The sequence below is a fragment of the Cyprinus carpio genome, chromosome B15 (genome assembly GCF_018340385.1).
Source record: "Cyprinus carpio isolate SPL01 chromosome B15, ASM1834038v1, whole genome shotgun sequence".
Taxonomy (NCBI): Eukaryota; Metazoa; Chordata; class Actinopteri; order Cypriniformes; family Cyprinidae; genus Cyprinus; species Cyprinus carpio.
The window spans coordinates 3797984-3818708 of NC_056611.1; the positions used below are offsets into that span (position 1 = coordinate 3797984).

General features: G+C 37.4%; 1 protein-coding gene across 2 annotated transcripts; it reads left to right on the forward strand.

The window, feature by feature from the left end:
- Positions 1-650: 650 nt before the first annotated feature.
- On the forward strand, positions 651-20700 carry pcsk7 (proprotein convertase subtilisin/kexin type 7). 2 transcript variants are annotated; one of them, XM_042738940.1, is made up of 16 exons: positions 651-811; positions 1858-2281; positions 5589-5723; positions 6054-6219; positions 7465-7555; positions 7728-7782; positions 8066-8204; positions 9175-9275; positions 10790-10957; positions 12682-12792; positions 12876-12978; positions 16571-16727; positions 16798-16892; positions 17311-17404; positions 17817-17934; positions 19927-20700. In XM_042738940.1, exons 2-16 carry the CDS (start codon positions 1886-1888, stop codon positions 20152-20154), a joined length of 2157 nt encoding a protein of 718 aa, XP_042594874.1. In that variant the 5' UTR covers positions 651-811; positions 1858-1885; the 3' UTR covers positions 20155-20700. The 2 variants fall into 2 exon arrangements, with proteins under 2 accessions (XP_042594874.1, XP_042594875.1); XM_042738941.1 differs by having other exon boundaries at positions 17314-17404.
- Positions 20701-20725: the final 25 nt, after the last annotated feature.

Sequence of the window (20725 nt, forward strand, 5' to 3'; positions counted from 1 at the left end):
AGAATGAAAACCTCTCTGAGGATAAACTCATCCTGTAGCTCTGTTGTTTCTGAAGAGAAAGAGAGGATATTTCTGCCACAGATGCAATTGAAAGGACAGGTTTTCACTGCAAACTGAAACACCTTGAGCCTAGAAGCTGAAGTGCTTTGTGACAACACATTTGGGAACCTGTGCTTTCAGTTCTCAGAAGCTGCTGGTGACTGAGTTTTGAGCTCTGGATCTTGATACTGAAAAAGAAGATGAAGGGGGAAAAATGATGCACAGGTTTGTTATTTAAAACGACAATTCCCAAACACTTTTTATCCAGAAACACGAACACAACGAACTAAATAAATAAATAAATAAATTACACTTTCCAGCTGTTAGATTAAAGAAACAACTCGATCTGGTTTAAGCGGCGCGGTCACGTGATATATGTTACTTTTCTCATCGTTCTCTAGTTGTGGCCCAATCACAATGGACTTTATATTAATCATTTTGGACTTGATAATTGATTGGATTTAATAATTTAACAGATTTATGGGACAGATGTCTATTTGAATTTTAGATACGACTGAGATTAAACGATTCGATCATCCGACAGAATTAAAAATATCAAGAGAAAAGCTCTGAACGCGACTCTTTAGATTTATTATTTTTTTCCGCGACTCTTTGGCCCACACCGGATGTGACGCGGCAGGTGACGAGTGCGGATGTTTAGCGCAGCAGACACGAGTGATGTCGCGGATCGAATCGATGGCGAGAAATGACTCTAAACAGCTCAGAAATAAACCAGACGAACGATAGCGGCATACATCATCGTTACCAGAAGGTGAGAGGAGTCTTATTACTTATTTCTGACCTGCCAGCTTGAGCGTTCACTCTCTTCAGTGCTGAGCTCAAGTGTATTTAATCAATACTTTTATTGTGTTTCATTACTGTGTATTTAGTATATTAATTGGTTTAGACAGCTAACGTCACCTAGTGTATTGTACTGTGTTTTAATGAGCGGAGCGCGTGCTTCCACGTCTTCCGGTTCTCTCTCTCTCTTTACTCGAGAGCCTCGATAATAAACACTCAGCTCACAGAGATTACAATGTTCTTTTAATTTCACAGAGATATGACAAACATATATATATATGATGTGATAAAAATGACTGTTTTGCATTAATAAGTGCAGTTACTAATAATACCACGTTCATTTCTTGTTTATTTCACGTTTATACACATTTGAGAGTAAACCATTGGGAGTTGGGAAGCTTACAACATGTATTTTTTTTATGTAGAAAAGCTATATATTGTACTCTTATTAAATGTACCATTATTCTTCTATGAAACTGACCAGCAGCTTCAGTGATCATGTGATTTAATCGCACCTTGAAGAAAAGTTTTTCAAAGCATTTTGTGACATTTTTAACTTCTTACACAAAAAGAGTGAAACTCAGACAAAGTCTAATATCTTGATGATTTGATATTTTATAATAGTTATTTTATAATTTCAAAACATAAAGGAAAAAGTATAAAGTCATGACTAATAATCCAGTGAGTGCTCCTCTGCTGCCATCTACAGGTTATAATGATGTTTTGATGTGATTTTTTTTAATTTAACACAAGTGTTTGTTCACTGCAGTATATTTTGGTCATCTCATTGAAAATAACATTCAGATTGGATCATTTAGGAGCTTTAAAGTGCTGGGAATAGTTGTGTGAGATGCGTGTGAGTCATTGAAAATTGTTTGAATTTCTCTCTCAGAAGGCTGTATGATGAAAAATGTAATAACACTTGAGTGTGGATGATGATCAGATCAGATCTGTGTGTGGAGCACTGGCTGCTGTCAGACTCCGATCTCTCGGGGTAATGACTGTGTTTCCCCGCAGCTGATCTGATGTGGAGAGAGCGTCTGACATGGCGATGTGTCTCGGCGTCTGTCGTCTGCTGCTCCTCACGGTTCCTCCGATGCTCAGCCTCTCCTTCTTCTCTCCGTCTCGAGCGTCCTCGTCCTGTGGGCCGGGCCGGTCCTGGGCGGTGCGTCTGGACGCGGGGCAAGCGGGGCGGTCGCTGGAGCGGCTGGCTCAGAGCGTGGCAGAGGAGGCGGGTCTGGAGAATCACGGGCAGATCGGGCAGCTGGAGGGACACTACCTGCTCTGCCAGCGACCGGAGAACAGCGCAGACGTGGACTCCACAGAGTCGGCTCTGGACCGAAACCCTCGTGTGCTGTGGCACTCACAGGAGCACATCCTCAGACGGTCCAAGAGGAGCGTGACCTTCAACGACCCCAAATACCCCAGTCAGTGGCACCTGGTGAGTACTGTGTTCCTCGATGTGGACGGAATCACAGACTTCAATAACAACGTACACTTTGGATTAAGTAAATGAACAGTAGGACTGTATACACAATCACAGACATGCAAAGGGGCAGAAAGTTTCCAGTAAATTTCCGGAAAGTTTACAAAAGTTTCTACAAATTATCTAACGTTTCTAGAATTTTCCACCCTTTGCAACCCTATGTGCACATCCAAGAGACCCAAGATTGGGTTCAGGTGCAGGACAAAAAAGATACAAATGATACACGATAAATAATGTCCACACACTTAAAGTTATAGCTCCAAAAACATCTACTTTTCCAAAAAAAAAAAAAAAAAAAAAAAATTAAAAAAAGAGCAACATTTCACCCAGTTAGGTCTTCATCATGCACTATACTCTTGTTGACTGATATTATAATTCACTTTCTTTTTATAGGCACATGTGATAATAATTAGAAACAAACACATTATATGACAGATAATTAGAAGCATGAACACCGATCAACATCTATAATAATAAAGGATTATATATCATTTCCATTTGTTTGATTAACATTTTAAAAGATTAAGAAGTTTACTGATCAAATTGTTTTATGCCTTTATTTGATTACCACTTGTTTTTGAAAATAAATTAAAAATAAAAAACAGACTTTGAAAAAAAAAGAAAGAAAATTAATTTAAATCTGGTAAGAAATAAAACACTTTTCTTAGGGCGCTGAGTCAAAATGCATCACAGTTGGCTCGAAGCTGTCAGATTTCTGCCATCTCAAGTCAAGTCACCTTTATCTATATACTGCTTTTAACAATACAGATTGTGTCAAAGCAACTTTACCGTATAGAATAGGAAATGAGTGTGTCATTAATGCAAAATGACAATAAAAACACTCAGTTTTCAGGCAGTTCATCACTGAGTTCAGTGATGGCATCATCCAGCTCTAGTGTTGTCAAAAGACTCGGTACTTCGGTACCAAGTCGGTACTAAAAAAATGAAAATGTCACAGTACCAGGTTTCTTTAAGTACCGGTGGTACCGAGTACCCGGTCAACCCGGTTCTTGATGCATACAGCGCTATGATCTCCGCGAAGCTGAAAACTCAAAATCCAGTCATGAAAATGAAACTTACATTTATAATGAATATAATCAAATCAAATCTCCATATGGACCAGTATCTGTAAATGTTAAGCCGCAAAAGTTGGTTGAAATATGAATCCTGCATGTTCTGCGCGTCTCTGTGTGAATGAATGAATGGCAGAGACGTGCGGGTTTGTTTACTACAGAGACTGAAGCGTGTGACGCTTGCAGTAATTTCAGCATCTGCGTCTCAATGAGGACATAAATACATAAATACATAAACATAACTGTTCTGAGTCACTTCACAACTATTTTACCGTTTCATTTGAGTAAAACCAGTGTCAATTTAAAGGTATTCACGGCAACCCGTCAAAATAAAGGTTAATTTTTACATAAAGGCATTGTGCTACAAATATTACTATTATTTAGTAGAATGTATGTGATACTGTCGAAAAAATTAATAAAACTATATTTTTAAAAAGAAATAAATCACACAATATTTCTTCCATGTTTTAATTTTAAAAGCAAATCCCCTTTATTTAACAAAAAATAAAATGTGTTTAAATTTCATTAATTAAAAGACAAACTGTTTTTCATAATTATATTTCTTGTAGAAAAACTTTAAACACAATTGTAAATAGTGTTGTCACGGTACCAAAATTTCAGTATTCGGTACTGATACCAGTGAAAATCCACGGTTCTCGGTATCAGTTTCGGTACCAAAGCAAAACACAAAAATATGCTAATTAAAAAAAAAAAAAAACTTTTTATCACTAAAAATAAAACCAATGCCATTCTTTATACTTATTTACAATTGTATTTAAAGTTTTTCTACAAGTAATATAATTATGAAAAACAGTTTGTCTTTTAATTAATGAAATTTAAACACATTTTATTTTTTGTTAAATAAAGGTGATTTGCTATTAAAATTAAAACATGGAAGAAATATTGTGTGATTTATTTCTTTTTAAAAATAAAGTTTTATTAATTTTTTCAACAGTAGGAGCAGTATCACATACATTCTACTAAATAATAGTAATATTTGTAGCACAATGCCTTTATGTAAAAATGAACTTTTATTTTGACGGGTTGCAGTGTTTCCCACAGCCCCCATATATACATATATATGCAAATTCATTTCCCGCCAGCAGGAGGCGCTTTAAGATCGGGAGAGATACAGGATTCTCCGGTAATGGCTGTAAAGCAGCGCTGAGCTCACAAACGCTGCCTTATCAAGCATTACATGCAAAATAAAATGAAAATGAAATCGAGAATTTTCTAAATACAGTCGGTTTCCTTCTGAAATACAGTGATATAAAAACACCCGCATGGGTTTTTGATTTTGATACGTGCAGTGCTCATGTTTATTCAATGAAGTCAAAGCCTTTTGGAGAATCTATTTGTGGCGGTCAGTTTTGATATTGTAATAAATCAATGTGTGGGAAACCCTGGGTTGCCGTGAATACCTTTAAACTGACACTGGTTTTACTCAAATGAAACGGTAAAGTGCTTGTGAAGTGACTCAGAACAGTTCTGGTGATGTTGTTTATGTATTTATGTCCTCATTGAGACGCAGATGCTGAAATTACTGCAAGCGGCACACGCTTCAGTCTCTGTAGTAAACAAACCCGCACGTCTCTGACATTCATTCATTCACACAGAGACGCGCAGAACAACAACAAAAGACCTTTTGCGGCTTAACATTTACAGATACTGGTCCATATGGAGATTTGATTTGATTATATTCATTATAAATGTAAGTTTCATTTTCATGACTGGATTTTGAGATTCCGCCCGTGTTTTCTGCTTTGCGGAAATCATAGCGCTGTATGCGTCAAGAACCGGGCTGACCGGGTACTCGGTACCACCGGTACTTAAAGAAACCTGCTACCGTGACATTTTCATTTTTTTAGTACCGACTTGGTACCGAAGTACCGGGTCTTTTGACAACACTAATTGTAGATAAGTATAAAGAATGGCATTGGTTTTATTTTTAGTGATAAAAAGTTTTTTTTTTTTTTTTTTTAATTAGCATATTTATGTGTTTTGCTTTGGTACCGAAACTGGTACCAAAAACCGTGGATTTTCACTGGTATTGGTACCGAATACTGAAATGTTGGTGCCGTGACAACACTATCCAGCTCAGGTCAGTTTAAATAGTATCTGTGCGATCAAGTCGACGATATCGCTGGATATTAAGTGAAGACATTAATCTCACATCTCCACATTTCCAGCACAACGATGTGAAACAAGGGATGGATGTCAATGTGACCGGTGTCTGGGAGCGAGACATCACCGGCGTGGGGGTCACAGTGGTTGTGGTGGATGACGGCATTCAGCACACACTGGCAGATATTCAGCCCAACTATGTGAGTCCATCCCCGTCTGACTCCAGCAGTCAGTCGCACAGGTTCAGTACACGCCACGCTCTGTAAGCAGCATCTGAATTATGACGCTGCTATTCCTCAGTTCAGTTAGGATGCAGATTCACATGTGCAATAAACATGAAAATACAGGCAGAGTGTGTCACCACAGTGCACAGTTCAAAAAGTCACATTTTAAATCAATTTAAATGCAGTTTTTACTTCCACGAACAAAGGGCTTTCTGTAGTAATCGGCCTCAAATGTTGTTGATAGAGCGATACATGCATCGAAGCTTTAACCGGTGGAGGTTTATTGTGTGATTGGTGTTCCTCTAGAGTCCTGAGGGCAGTTATGATCTGAACTCGAACGACCCTGACCCCATGCCTCACCCTGACGGCCACAGCGATAACCATCACGGCACGCGCTGCGCCGGAGAGATCGCCGCCGTCTCAAACAACAGCTTCTGCGCCGTAGGAGTCGCATACGGAGCCAGAGTGGCAGGTCGGTGAAGTCAGTACGTCGAGAGAACGTCATGCTTTATTTCACAGCATCTGTTTTTCTGATGCATCCTGCACATCACACAAGTAAACATTTTAAAAAGCTGAATCGTTACATTATAAAAAAACTGATACAACAAATGGCTTCTAACCAGTAAAATTCCTTCTATTTAACTCCAGCAGTTCCAACTGAGCCATGAAATACTATAAAAATCAGAATAAATAAACTGCAGGCATTATACTTAATTATTAGAGAGGAGCCATGATCAGTAAACGAACCTATGCATTTATTAATCCCATTCCAAATGAATCATGCTTTCTAAATGCAAAAATGTAATGTAAATATTGTCATTAATTTACACTTGCATTGTAGAGGGATATAGCTAAAAGAATAACTGATATATTGGTGAATTCAGCCAGTATTTAATACATATATGCTCTAAAATGCATAATATATAGTGCTGTCAAACAATTAATCACATCCAAAATAAAAGTTTTTGTTTGCATAATATATGTATGTGTGCTGTGTATATTTATTATGTATATATATATATAAATACACACACACACATTCAGTATATATATTGAAACTATTTACATGTCTATATTTATATACATACAATTTATATTATAAAAAAAAATGTAATATATAAACATAACCTATTTTTCTGAAATATGTACATGTATGTGTGTGTATTAATATATACTTAATAAACACACACATATTATGTAACAAAAAAATATCTTATTTTGAATGCGATTAATCATTTGACAGCATTAATAAAAACTCATCGTAGCCAAGTAAATTCAAAGTGTTAAATGCATTAATAAAATAATGTCATATATGTAATGCATGTATGTGTAATAATGCATGTTTTTCAAAGAAGAAAAATATCGAATCACTTTTATTTTTGTGTATCACTTTATTTTATTTAATATTTTCTGTACTTTGCAATAAGTAGAAGTTTACTTGCATGTGTTTTTACTAAGACTTTTTAATAAGATTTTTTTCCTCAAGTGTCATTATGTGAAGTAATTGTTGGGTTTGAGTTTTGAATCAGTTTTAGAAACATTTATTTGTAAAACACCCTTTTGCTAGCACACATTAAATGGCTGTTGAAATTGTGAAACTAGTGCGATGACCAGATTAAAATCATTGCAGTGTTGGGTTATTTTAAAACTGCTTTCACATCATTGGTCTTATTGTCTTCTCTGCCCATTATTTGTGTGTTTGTGCATGTCCTGGTAGGCATCAGAGTTCTGGACGGACCCCTCACAGACAGCATGGAGGCTGTTGCTTTTAATAAGCATTACCAAGTTAATGACGTCTACAGCTGCAGGTGCTCTTTGTGCAAGCTCACTGAAGAATGTGTGACATTATAGATATTTTAACACATTAAGTATAAGAGTATAAGTATATACTATATATTGTTAGTTTGTGTTAGATAATGCATGAACGGATGTTAACTTAGAATGAAGTGAAATGTATGCGGTGTGTATCTTGTGCTGTAGTTGGGGTCCGGATGATGACGGCCGTACAGTTGATGGACCGCATCCCTTAGGCAAGGTTAGGCTGTCTGAAGCTTCTCATTTACATTTCATTAATGCATTTAATTATGAGGATCAAAAGACATGCATCCTTCAACATATGACTGGTTGCACCTCAGCAATGTATTTAGTTCTCTGGTGCTTCGGCCGTAGCTTGAACATGCCAATAAGACACTTGCATATAATCAAACAGGTGCATTTAAAACAATATGCGATTTCTGGCATTGCAAATATGTAGTTTTTGCAGCCCCAGAGTTCAGCAAACAGTGGTTTTGAGTAATTAATCTGTTGTTTGTCCGCAGGCGGCGCTGCAGCATGGAGTCATCGCAGGCAGGAGAGGTTTCGGTAGCATCTTCGTCGTTGCTAGTGGTAATGGAGGACAGTATGAAGATAACTGCAACTATGACGGCTATGCTAACTCCATCTACACCGTCACCATCGGTAATGATACGAGTGTCAAATCCTAGTCTGATCAGGAGCATGTCTGATTCAGATTTCAGCCATGAATTAAAAAAAGAAAAGTTTCTATATTTGTTTTATAGCAAAGGGATAGCTCACCCGAAAATGAAAGTGTGGTGTTAATTTACTCACTCTCAGGCTTTTTTTTTTCTTCAGTGAAACGGTAAAGAAGATTTTCAGCTGAAACCGTGTTCCCTGGTGATTCATACAGTGCAGGTTAATGGCTACCGTCACTTTGAGTGTCATAAAAACATGTAGGCAACACAAAAGTAATACTTCCGTGGCTCCTGGTGATATATTGAGGTCTTGAGAAGCAGAATGAACTGAACATTCATTATTCATAACATTATTACCTGTAATCCAGAGCCTCAGGCAAACGGTACGGAGATTTGTCTGGCTCACGAACGAATCATTGGCTCTTTCTGGTGAATTAGATGAACCAGTTCACCAAATTGCACTGAACATCTGAATGAAAGGACCAAATGAATGTGTTATGGTTTCTCACGGATCGTGTAAAAAGGTGAGTTGGTGAAGACTAGTTCAATCGCTTGCTTTAATAAGATAATTGCGTATATGTTATGATTACATAAATTGATTCATCAGTTTTTTATACCAGTTTGCAGGAAAGAATAGTTTTGTGATGTTGTAAATAATGGTCAGTTTCTTGCACAGACCGATTGTTTTGCTTCATAAGACTTCAGTATATCATCATGTGCTGCGTGTTTTAATTTTGTCATCCTTGATATGCTTTTTATGACTATCAACACAGTGGCAGCCACGGACTTGCATTCTATGAACGTCTTTACTGTTTTACTTAAGAAAAAGTCACCTACATCTCAGAAGGACTGAGGATGAGTAAATTAACCACAAGTGTTCATTTTCGGGTGAACTGTCCCTTTAAGAAAATAAAAGCTTTTTTTTTAAGACTGTGAATGATGATGTGTGATTGCAGGCGCGGTTGATGAGAATGGCAAAAGGCCGTTTTATGCAGAAGAGTGTGCGTCTATGCTGGCGGTCACGTTCAGCAGTGGCAGCAGACAGCTGCGCAGTATAGTGAGTATCAGTAGCCGGTTACAGTGTGCTGGATTATAGTGTTATTAGTGTGCATTATGTGAAAGAAAACGAAACCACTTTGCCTCCATCACTGTAGTGAAATGATTTGATTGTTAATACAATAAAAAAAAAAATAGTTCCAGTGTTTCAGGCCTTTTAAAACCTAGTTTAGATTAGGAGTGTGCGATATTGACAAAAAATTATATCATAGTATTTTCAGGGATTTTATTGTTAGCGAAAGTAGACAATATTTTGCTGAGTGTGTTATTCTGCTGATATCTTTAGGACTATACTGTGGACAGCTGAGTCCTAGAGTTTTTAAAATTCTTAATATTTTGTGTGGTGGTCAGTTCAAACTGATAGAAATTAATCTTTTCCAATGTGTTTAAATTGATTTTTACCTTTTATGGGCATTTTTACCTTTAGAAAGCCATTTTTTCTGAAAGTGCATTATCTTTTGAGTCAAATTCTTACATTTAATCAGTCAATTATGAAAAGACATTTGGGCTGTTAAGCAAATTAAATCAGTATCAATAAAATACATCTTTGCAATGCAGAGGAAACACAGAAGCTGGCATCTAGATGCATTTACACTGTTTAATGCAGGACATGAATGCATAAATAATGGTTTGATATATATTTAACATAAAACGTTGAAATCTGAAATTGAAATTATTCGAATAATAAAATGAAACTTTAAATGTGAAGTTAAAACCGCCAGTAGGGGAGTCATTGTGATTCGAAACAGCATCATGTTGCTCAGAGACATGAAACAGTGCTGTGGCAGTGTTTGGAATTATTTTTGTTGTCCAAATAGCACAAAAACAGGCAATATGATGTCTAAAACTTAAGTGTCTTAACTTCTTGTTTATTGAACTGCTGTAAAAAATCATATTTGTAATCATGGTCATTTTTGGAGAAAAAAAAATGGCAGTCTTTGTGTGAAATTTATTAACTATATGAAATAATATAAATGCATGCATTTTTTTCCCCCATATCTTGAATTTATGATCATTCTAAATGCATTTTAATAGACAGAATCATGCAGTGAAAGAATGCACTGTAAATGCACACACGCACTAGTCTAGACTTCACTTAATGTATACTCGTAATTATACATTATGATAATTATACCTTCTACCATACTTGGCTGTATGTCACGTCACTTTTTTTTTCACTTTTAATGTCAAATCGCACATCGTCAAAACAACATTTATGATATTATCGCAGACTATATATATATCACACACCCCCAGTTCAGACAGCTGTAGTTAAAGACTGTAACTAAACCAAGACGGTTCACTCATGCTGCAGTATGGCAGAATAAGCCCCGCCTTCTGAATAAAAGACCCAATCAGCAATTGGTAAAGCCATTACATTACTGCAGCTGCCATTAAATGCTCTGGTTTTTGATTGGATGTTGAGATCCAATGCAAAAGTGTATCCAGATGAGCGTGATCTTTCAGGGGTGGAGTTTGAGAGGATGTAGACATGTTCTGTTGTGTTTGTGTCAGGTGACGTCTGACTGGTCGCTGCAGAGCGGCACCGGCTGTACCGACGGACACACGGGCACATCTGCGGCTGCTCCTCTGGCTGCAGGGATGGTGGCGCTCATGCTGCAGGTGCGGCCCTGTCTGAGCTGGAGGGACGTCCAGCACATCATCACCTACACAGCAACACAGGTAACACAGCCCTCTTTCTTTTAATGTGATGAATTCACTTTTAATAATCTGTCCATATGGAATATTGTAGGGCTGCAGGATAAATCGCAATGATATCGCAATCGATATTAGGCAAAAGCTGCTGTAGTCCTGCGCATCTTGTCAGTGAAGAGCAGTAAATCTGCATCCAGAGGGCGCTTTCGTGCAGAAATCTGAATAAACAAAAGATTTAACTGCTTTCATTGATTCAGCATCACTAATAAACACATGACTACGTCAATATATAATTTATCTATAGTTCTTATTATAATAAAGTATATAATAATGCAGTGCAATCGGATAAATTACTAATTAATTTAATTTATTGAATAAATTACATGATTCTTTAAAGAATTTTTAGCATGTTAGTAAACACTGTTGAAGTTGCAATATTATAGGGCTGTACGATAAATCGCAGGTAATTGTCATGCGCATCTTGTCAGTAAAGCTGGTTCAATCAGTAAATCAGTAGTAAATCTCCATCATGTGCTTTCAGGTGGAGCAGCATTTACTACACAGAGCTCTAGTTCACTGACAAGCTGCGCAAAAAAATTGCATATGAATGCATTAGCAGTTTTCCCTAGAGGTCAACCGATGTATCGGTTTTTCCGATTAATCGGCATCAATAGTTGATTGCCGGAACTATTGGCTATGGCCAAAAATCCGATCCGATAGTTTTTCCGGTTTGCGTCTGTTGCTGGAGTCTGAGAAGGATCTGCTGTCATCAAACAGTGCGAGAGCGACCTCTAGAGGATGAGTCGCTGACAGCATGTGCTGTTTGTTTTGACACGTGTTGTTGTGCGCTGCACAGAGCGGGACACTTCAGATGCAGATTTAAAACATCAGCAATGAAACGTTGTGCTCACAGTATACTGTAGTGCATGTTTTCATATCATTACTTGATAATTAATGTGTTTACTAGATGCTGCATTAGTGGAGAAAGGACAGCAGTATGTTTGCTATCAAGGCTGAGAGGACACGCACATTAGCAGCAACTCAAGCGGTTAAAACAATGAGACCAAAACACGCAAGAACGACCCAAATGTTTAATGTCATGATTCTTAACATCTCTTGCATTAGTTTATATCCAGCTGGTCATAATAATGCATTTGTTAGCCAGTGAAGTTGCATATTTAGTGCTGTGAGAAAACAAACTGATATGTTCATTCAGCCGTTTTATCGTTTTACATTAAATTACATATAATTTTTCCCAGATCATTGTTAATGTACATGAAGACTTCACCCTGGGCTGGAAGATTGTGTATTGTGCATATTCCAGTGAAACGTTTGTCTTTCTGTAGCTCTAATAAAGTAATCTTCATTTAGTGAACTGTAATATAGATCACGCTTTCTCTTTCCGTTTGCTCTGTTGAGCAAACACAAACTAATCTATGCCGCTTTTTTTTAACATTGTTGATGTGAACCTTTGTCTGTTTGGTGAATAAATAAATTGTTTTAGACCGTCGCTTGAACTGAACGCGACGCGTCTGGTGTGTGTGATACCTGTTCTCCTAGATGCTTTTTTTCCATGTGTGACTAACATATTTAAAATTCTAACACTAAAGTTCTCAAGCAGTTATTGAAGATGTATACAGTCAGTAATAAAACGAGGATTGTTGTTGTTGTTGTTGTTGTTGTTATTTGCATGATTAATGTTAATTGTAGTGTTAAGGTTTTACTAATGCTACTAGTCTTTATGTCTTTAGCATGACGCTGACGCTCAGGCTGACTGGGGAATCAATGGAGCTGGTTTCCACCACAGTCACAAGTACGGCTTTGGTTTGCTGAACGCCTGGAGGCTCGTTAACGCTGCTAAGGTAGATCCATCACAGCAGTGCTGCTCTCAGAGAAACACAGGCTTCATCAAGCAGCTGAGAGCCTGTATCTGTGTCTCTGCTAGGTCTGGGAGTCCGTCCCCTTCTTGGTGTCCTACCAGAGCCCAGTGTTAAAGGCCAATGAGGACATCCCAGAGTATCCCAAAACCCTCACACACACCTGGAATGGTAAAAGATTTATATGGAGTATGATACTGAAATTAAATTACTGGCAACACTTTAAGGACCAATTCTAACTATTAACTAGTTGCTCATTAGCATGCATATTACAAACATGTTATTAGTACTTATAAAGCACATATTAATGCCTTATTCTGCATGAGCATATTTTAGATCCATTAATCCACCCAATACCTAAACTTAACACCTACCTTACTGACTATTAATAAACAGCAGATTAGGAGTTTAATGGGGGAAAACAGTTAGTTAATAGTGAGAACTGGTTCCCAGACTAAAGTGTGACCAAATTATTCACTGTTTTCTGATCTAATATGTATTTCCGAGCAAGGGCTATTATGACAGCTGTGTACTCTGCTAATGTGCCTCAGAGCAGTTGCCTGCCCTTTTTTGGGAATGTTTGTCTGTGTCTGTTCCAGTATGCCGTGTAAGTGAAATGTTGCTTCCCTTCTCCGCTGAGCGCGCATCCTTCTCACGGCTTTCCTCGGTCTCTGTCTTCGGTCAGTCGGCCGAACTGGGGCATTTCATGCTCTCTTTGACAGTGGTTCTCTCTCAGTTGTTCAGTCTTGTGAACCGAATCTTTTCTGACAGAGTTTAGGCAGCCGTCGGGAAATATGTGTCTACTAATAGCTATTAAGAAGTGAGGTTTGCAATCGAGCATCATAAGACGGACAGGACTCCTAAAGCAACACGTGCACAGCTGATGAAACAGACCTGCAGTCATTATTTATGTTTTTCATGTGTTACTCTCATGCAATAAACTGATTCGCTTACGTTTATGTGAAAACATTTTGCTTTTCTTATAGTTTTATTCACTATTAAAATGACAAATTAGATGTTCACCAACACTATTTATGTAATGTGGCAAATTTGGATCACATTTACAGATTATATTAAATCATACATTTAGAAAATAATGTATGTGTGTTTTTTTGTTGTTGTTTTTTTTTTCCATTACAATCTAAATGTTTGGGCGAAATGGGAAAAATTCCATTTAATGCATTTAATGAAAATGTTTTTGGAATATTTATCGTATTTCCAGACTCATACTGACGAATCTAAATAAAATGGCTATAAAGTTTAACAACTTAAAATTGTATTTAATTTAACCAGTGAAAGTGAGAAGGCAGTAATGAAACATAGATACATTTTCTAATCGATGTTCTGACAGGTATAAAAATGAGGCTGTGAGAGACTGAAGTACAATGCTTTAAATTGATAATACTGTTGTTTAACAACATATTGATTATTCAGCTAACAAAACATCTTTCCAAAAAAAAACTTTCATTAGACAAAAACTCTGTAAAATGATCACACGATCTAGGACATTTAAACAGTGAGTGCCATTATAAAGACTGCAAGCCTCATTCAGTCGTGTTAAACTCAATATGTCATCTAAACCGATCAAGTTCTTTCGGATATTGGGGGAAAATTGTTTTAATAGTGTAACAAAAATGAAATGTCCCCTCAGGAAGTATTCACTTCAGTTGCATTCATAAATATGTTTATATGCTTTCAAAAGCGTTAATATCGGCATGAAACAGAAGCTGTGATCGTCTCCTCTTCCCTCTTGTGACTTGATATCTGACAGAAACAGCTTTGTGGATGGGAAGAGTGTAGGACGGGGCTTGGTTTTGTCTGTGGTGAATGGATGGATTGTTGTCATTTGCCTTTGCGTCATCAGAGAACTGATGTCTTTGCGCACATCTCCTTAAAGTCATCAACTGACAGTGTTTGTATCTGACACATAATGAAGCTTTCGTATTTTTTTGTTGTTTATACCTTTATGTAATTGTTTACCAGGATGAACCGATCGTTATATCCCTATATGGTTCGAGAGCTTGAGCTTGTGTTCGCAAACCTCTCTGAGGAAATGCCATGGAGTTTAGCCTAATGCTCAGAATTCATCCAAGAATCTCTTCTCTTTCAGCAGTGCTTAAGTCACGCTGTTACTGCAGTTGTGTTATTTTACAGCATTAATGTGAGTGTAGCGGCAGCGTAGCTCTGTCGGCTGGAACATATCAAGCTCGCATATTGACATTGTTGCCGCAGCTCTGTATAGAAATAAAAGTGATTTCTGAGTTACTAAACTTTAAAAAATGGCCATGAATTATAAAATGGTTAGCAGGAAGGGGCCATTGAGAATGATTACAAACTTGACCATTAAAATCACATTGACATAAGAAAACACTGCAAGAAATTTTTGGTGCAGAGCTTTTTTTTTTTTTTTTTCTGTGTCTGTCTGTGTGTGTGTCTCTCTCTGTGTGTGTCTGTTTGTGTTTGTGTGTGTGTTTGTGTGTGCAACACTATACTTTAGGAGCCAATTCTCACTATTAACTAGTTGCTTATTAACATGCCTATTATTAACATACTGGCTGTTTATTAGTGCCTATAAAGCATATATTCTGCATGACCATATTCTACATAATCCTACCCAATACCTAAACTTAACAACTGCCTTACTAACTCTTAATAAGCAGCAAATTAGGAGTTTACTGAGGCAAAAGTCGTAGTCGAAGTGGTTTGTTAATAGTAAGAATTGGACCTTAAAATAAAGTATGACCATTTTTTCCCTTTTTTCTTTCTATTTTGGAAATGTACTCTATCCTTACCTATTAAATCAACACAACGTTTTGGGTTAGTCTTTTATAGAGCCCGACCGATATGAGTTTTGGTGGGCCGATGCCGATATAAGGGAGTGAAAACAGTCTGATATCGGTATATCTGCCGATATTCTTAATGTGTATTTTCTGGATTCTGTTTTAATGGTTTAATTAAATTTTAATAATCAAAAATCATGTCTAATTAATTGAATTCATAAAAACAACCATTTTAATAATAAAAATAAAAATAATTTCTATGAACCCCCCCCCCCCCCACACACAAATTCTGTGTTGTGTATTTTCTGGCATTCAAATGAATATGCAGAACATGAGGATTTGTATTTAAAATAGTTTTTTGCAGTTTAATATTCATAGAAAATACTTTATATCGCTATTTGATTTAAGTGTGCTGACCTGTTATTTATTTATACATCAAAAATATGACAAAGTCCGTTTTTATGTCTGGATTCTGTGATTCAGTCCATGTTTTCTGCATCGTGGAAATCATAGGGCCCTACTAACGTAGCAAACGAGTATAAGCTCATTGTGAGAGTAAAAGACGGGAACATTGTTTATTTACTTTATAGCATGCGTCTCAACAACTAGGTGACAACGTAACGTTAAATCACCATTCAGCAGACTCAAGCCACTTCTTTATATTCTTTTGTAAAGAAGCGCAAATGAATTGGACTTACTCGCTCACTCTGTTTAACATTTGTCTGGCTTGGTGCAAGTTTCATGTTTGCCTAAAACCTGATTATTTAAGCGGTTTAATGCTAGACTTGGCCTGTAGGTTAACTAGTATTCAGATGCAGTGCCATGTGTGAATGCGGCATTGGATTTCTTTCTGCTCTCTTTGTAATTACTTCATATCAATGGTGAAATGAACATCAGTTCAGACGTTGCCGTTGCATGTTTAAATTGAGTTTGCTTTATGCAAGTTTAAAGAATATTAATATTTGAATCTCTTTGGTTCATAGTCTCTGTGTCTGATCTGAGGCAGTCTGGCATGCAGACGCTGGAGCACGTGTCTGTTACTGTGACCATCGCTCATCCGCGGCGCAGGAACGTGGAGATCTGGCTCATCTGTCCCAGTGGAATGAGCTCTCTGATCGGGGCCCGGAGATCCCTGGATGTGTGAGTGTCCACACACATGCCTTCTGAACCTGTGAGACCGCTTTTAACACCTGTTTTGTTGTTCGAGTAGAGATCCGACTGGATTCACAGACTGGACGTTTTCCACGGTGCGCTGCTGGGGAGAAAGAGCCGAGGGACAGTACACTCTACAGATCACTGACTATAGTAAGACTGTATCTAATACTGTACTATACTAATCTGTCAGGTAAATACACATTATAGTTTGAATGTAACAGATTGGAAGAAATATTCTTATTCTTATATTAATGGGCCGTTCACACAGAATGCGTTTTTCCATTCCACTGCACTACTTTCCCATTGGTTTTCTACATAAACACATGCTAGATGGATGCGTTTGCGCATTGTGCTCATGTCTTGTCATTTGCAGCACCTTGTGCATGACACAGCAGTCTAAAAACACGGCACTCGAGTTAAAATAAGTTCAACAGCTGTCCTGCGCAGCTGTTGATCTCTGAACCTCTCGAGTAATTTGGAATGAGCAAAGGCTGCTGGTATGGCCATAAACACAAAGAAACGAACGCACTGTGAACAGTAACGCATAATCTGTGTTTCTGTCTTTCAGAAGAGTCGACTCTGTCATCGGGCGTCCTGAAGCACTGGAAACTCACTCTGTACGGCTCATCTCTTTCTCATCAGCAGGTGAAAGAGAGACGGAGGTGAGCCATAGACGACTGAAACTCGGTGCATTCACTTGAGGCTAATTTAGATGTTGAAGAAATGAATGCTCTGACTGGTCTGTTAAATATATTCTTCATTTTAGGGTTCAGTTCTCACTATAAAATAGTTGCTTATTAGCATGCATATTACTAGGATGTTGGCTGTTTATTGTGTTTATAAAGCACATATTAATGCCTTACTCTGCATGATCATATTTTGGATCCTAAACTGAACAACTACCTTACTGACTATCAATAAGAAGTAAATTAGGAGTTTATTAAATTAAAAGAAGTAGTTAATAGTGAATGTGTCCCTCATACTAAAGTGTTTCCATATGATCCTTCAGTCCTGCCACTGAGACTTGTTTTCCAGTTCAGTTTTCATATATTGTATGTTTGTTTGAATTGTCAGGGTTGTTGAAGACGCCATGGGTGGACAGTATCTGGACAGCAGTTTTGCTCTTCCCTGTCCTCCTGGTATCGACGTTCCTCCTGAGATCGTGAGCCCGTTCACCTCGAGCAGCCTGAAGGTGTGTCTTCACGTGTAGAGCTACTGTATGGCTTACACTAGGGATGCAACAATACAGTTAGTCCATGGTTCAATACGTACTTCGGTTTTTAGTCACTGTGTTTGGTTCAGTTCTGATGGCTTGGCACATCAGGAGTGTTTTTTTGTTTTGTTGTTGGAACAAATCAACAACAACAAACTCCTGTAAGCTTCACCAGAGGGCGCCCTCGCGCAGAAAATCCACATATGCATCACAGAAGTAATATAACTGATGCCGTTCCAGGAAGTCCCTAATTTAAAGGCATCGCTATCATTGTAACTGAATAAAAAGAAGATATAGCGCTATATTTTTTGATAGATGAAATGTAAGGACAAGAAACACTCTCCTGCGACAATATATGATTCATCTGTGTTCTTCAAGCCATCTCAGATATTTTCATAATGATTAAGTATGTTTGTAAGCCATTTCTAATCGACATAGCTTTTATTACAGTATAGAATATATTTTATGCCTCGTTCTGGGATAGGAAGCCACATCAGATCACAAAAGGAAGTGATTTTAAACACTCGACTGATGTTGTTAAAACAAGTTATAATGTTCTCTTTCGTTGCACAAAGAGTTTAGAACGGCTTCTCATTGCATGTCATTAAGGGATGTTTCTTTTCCAGAGATAAGCGGAGAGATGTTTCCTTACATCAGCACGAGAAGTCTCTCTCTCACACACACACAGAGCCAATTCTGAGAGTAATAAAACACACGGATATTATTTAAATGCAAAACCGAAAAACTGCAATTCACAAGTGCGTATTGAACCGTGGATGTCGTACCGAGCGGTTAGATATTATATAGAGAATTGTGACATCCCTAGCTTACACTGAACCCAATGCATGTCATTTTGCACATACTCTACCAGTCAAAAACATTTTTGAACAGTACGTTTTTAAAGAAGTCTCTTCTGCTCTGCAAACCTGCATTTATTTGATCCAGAATACAGCAAAAACAGTAACATTTAGAAAGATTTTGTTACTATTTAAAATAGCTGTTTTCCGTTTTAATATCTGTGTCCCTGCAGCACAGAAGCAGTCATCAGTAGCACAGGTATATTTGTAGCAACAGACAACAATACATTGTATGAGTCACAATTATACATTTCTCTTTTATGACAAAAATCATTAGAATATTAAGTAAAGATCATGTTCCATGAAGATATTTAGTAAATTTCCTACCGTAAATATATCAAAACTTAATGTTTGATTAGTAATATGCATTGCTAAGAACTTCATTTGAACAACTTTAAAGATGACTTATTGACATTTTTTTTGCACCCTCAGATTCCAGATTTTCAAATAGTTGTATCTCAGACAAATATTGTCCTCCTAACAAACCATACATCAATGGAGAGATTATTAATTCAGCTTTCAGATGATGTATAAATCTTAATTTAAAAAAAATTGACCCTTATGACTGTTTTTGTGGTACAAGTCACATATTTTAAAGTGTAATTTATTTCTGTGATGTGCAGCTGTATTTTCAGCATCATTACTGCAGTCTTCAGTGTCACATGATCTTCAGAAATCATTCTAATATGATGATCTGCTGCTCAAGAAACATTTCTGATTATTATTATGTTGAAAACAGCGGAGTAGAATTTTTTCAGGTTTCTTTGATGAATAGAAAGTTCAGAAGAACGGCATTTATCTGAAATAGAAATCTTTTGTAACATTATAAATCATCACTTTTGACCAATTTAAAGCGTCCCGGCTAAATAAGTCTTCATTTCTATAATTTCTTCCCACCTGACTCCAAGCTTTTGAATGGTATAGTGTATAATGTTACAAAAGCTTATTAGTTCAGATAAATGCTAATCTTTGTATTCATCAAAGAGTCCTGAAAAAAATGTACTCGACTGTTTTAAATATTAATAATACTAATAATAAATGTTTCTTGAAGAGCAAATCAGCACATGATGTAAACTGTTGGATGAATGTTCAAGTGTTGTGTTGTGGTCTGCAGTCTCTGCTGCTGCTGGGCTGTTTCGCTCTCTTCTGGTCGCTCTATTACACTCTGGAGGTGACCCTCACTCACTGGGACTGGCGCGGGTGCAGTATGAGCGGCTCGGGACGGCACAGAGGCTTGCGGGCCGTATCCACGGGCCTAGAGGACAGTCAAGTGGTGGAAATCCAGCCGGAGATGGACCATGAGTCTAAAGTCCCGCTCATTGCTGCGGATGAGAACACGTAGCACTCAGGGAAAACCACCCCTCGCTCTTTGTCTCCGTTCCTTTCCTTTGAAACTTCAGGTTGCGCTTTTGATCATGTGAGCAGATGCTCTGTTTTGAGTTGCCTTATTTTGTTTTCTTTGAATTATTTGCTGGTGTGTTTATGAGAATAAGAGTGCAGTATTTGCATATATGATTGGATGATTGAGAGAATGTGTGATGTGAATGGCTGAGTGAGTTTTTTCTTGATCGTGATGCATTGAATGCGTCACTTTTAGGTCTTTTCTGAGTATAAATACCTCCGACACTTGAATTTTGAAAGACAGAAAGAGATTGTTTAAACTGGAGGTCTGCTCACCTGCAGACGTTTTACTGAATCTAGCCTCTTTTTCTTTCTTTCTTTTTTTTTTTTAACACGGAACTGTGGTACTCTTGTGAACAAGAACTCAGATGTGGTTTGAATAAAACAAAAAGGGAAACTGTTTTACTATCTGTGGGATCTCTGCATGGGTTACAGTGTTGTGTGGTTTTAGATGAGCTCTAAAAATAAACACAAGATGATGATTGCATGCCAATTCATTTCTGAGGCGAGTT

Bases quoted from the DNA above. Each gene is read 5' to 3' on its own strand.
- pcsk7 (XM_042738940.1), top strand. From the start codon at position 1,886: ATGGCGATGTGTCTCGGCGTCTGTCGTCTGCTGCTCCTCACGGTTCCT. The intron at 16,728-16,797 runs GTGAGTGTCCAC...TTGTTCGAGTAG, and splicing joins GCCCGGAGATCCCTGGATGT to AGATCCGACTGGATTCACAG. The intron at 17,935-19,926 runs GTGTGTCTTCAC...TGTGGTCTGCAG, and splicing joins TCACCTCGAGCAGCCTGAAG to TCTCTGCTGCTGCTGGGCTG.